At 31.8% G+C, this 1,369-nt stretch overlaps 1 protein-coding gene across 1 annotated transcript in view; it reads left to right on the top strand.

The window, feature by feature from the left end:
* Nucleotides 1–1,096, top strand: part of LOC106870378 (LIM homeobox transcription factor 1-alpha) — a 314,221-nt gene extending 313,125 nt beyond the window's left edge. The window contains exon 10 of the mRNA XM_052965868.1: nt 948–1,096. Coding sequence (XP_052821828.1) covers nt 948–1,096 — 149 coding nt within the window. The remainder of the gene's footprint in view (nt 1–947) is intronic.
* Nucleotides 1,097–1,369: the final 273 nt, after the last annotated feature.

Here is a 1,369-nt window from a genome sequence, read left to right as displayed (position 1 = left end):
ATATATATATATATATATATATACACACACACACAGACACATATATACATATATATACTTATATACATACATATATGTGTATGTGTGTGCGTGTCTGTGTATTTATATAAAACGGGTAAATATGACATAACCAAGGAGTGCACATATATATACGCATACATATATGTGTGAGAGTGTGTCTGTGTGTGTGTATCATATTTATGTGTGTATGTATACGTATGTTTGTGTATAGCTCTTTGTATGTGCGTTTGTATGCATGCGTGCTTGAGTATGTTCATCTGAAGATCTTTAATATACATAGATTTGGTAAGTTTTAGGTGTTTTATCCACAAGAATTCATTAAAGGTGACCTCCTAAAACTACATTAAAGGAAATTAAAGCAATGCTCTATTGGTGGTTGTAATGATTGAAGATAATGTATTAAATAGACGCCTATTAAATAGATTGAACTTAGATTGGTCAGTGAAATGATGTTTGGTGTAGACTACAAATTATAACAGTGTTATGTAATCTAATAATTTCGTGGTTGAGTGTTAAAATCTGTATATTTGTTGGCTGAGACAGAAAAATATAATTCCAGATATTTTTAAACAGGCTAGATCTGAACTACATGTTAAAGAATAATTTATGATATTCATACTGTTTGTGAAATGAATCCAACTGGGAATAGAAACCATGTTTTGAACTGAATTTGCCAAAAATAACTGGTTGCACATTAGCTTGCCAAAATATTTTTTAAAGTCATGAAATTTTGGATTGTTTGTATAATAAGTAGCTGAATCAGTAATTAATGAATAACAAAATACTCTAATATTTCCCATTGCAACTATTTTCTCTGCGTTCAGACTTTTAAAAATCGAGCTGTTGGGAAGAGTTAAGACTGTATATGTGCTATAGCGAGTCAGAAATCAGCGCAGATATTGATACCTTAGTATTTTGTGTTTCAGGACTACCTCCATTACCCGACTGCCAACAGTACGATAGTGCAGAAGACCAACTTTCCTATTACGAAAAGAAGCCAATACATCGAAGTATGTTTCTACCTCTATTACGTCACATTAACTATTTTTTAAAAAATAGTTCAGTATTTGTCTAACTACTCAGCTACTAAACACACCAAAATATCACAGAATCCAATAAATGTGCCTTTTTCAAACAAATAGGAGTAATCGCGGTATACCTTTCTATGTATAAAGAGAAACGTTAACGATATTGGATAGTTCGATAAAATTAAATATATATACTTCCCCGATTCCATTATGGATTGGTGGATAGTTCTTTTGTATATTAAGTACATTGTGTATATTGAGCAACCAAGTACTCTCTCTCTCTCTCTCTCTCTCTCTCTCTCTCTCTCTCTCTCTCTCTC

The sequence above is a fragment of the Octopus bimaculoides genome, chromosome 2 (assembly GCF_001194135.2).
Source record: "Octopus bimaculoides isolate UCB-OBI-ISO-001 chromosome 2, ASM119413v2, whole genome shotgun sequence".
In the NCBI taxonomy this organism is placed as follows: Eukaryota; Metazoa; Mollusca; class Cephalopoda; order Octopoda; family Octopodidae; genus Octopus; species Octopus bimaculoides.
The sequence above is the reverse complement of the archived record's forward strand: the minus strand, read 5'-3'. Positions and strand labels throughout refer to the sequence as shown.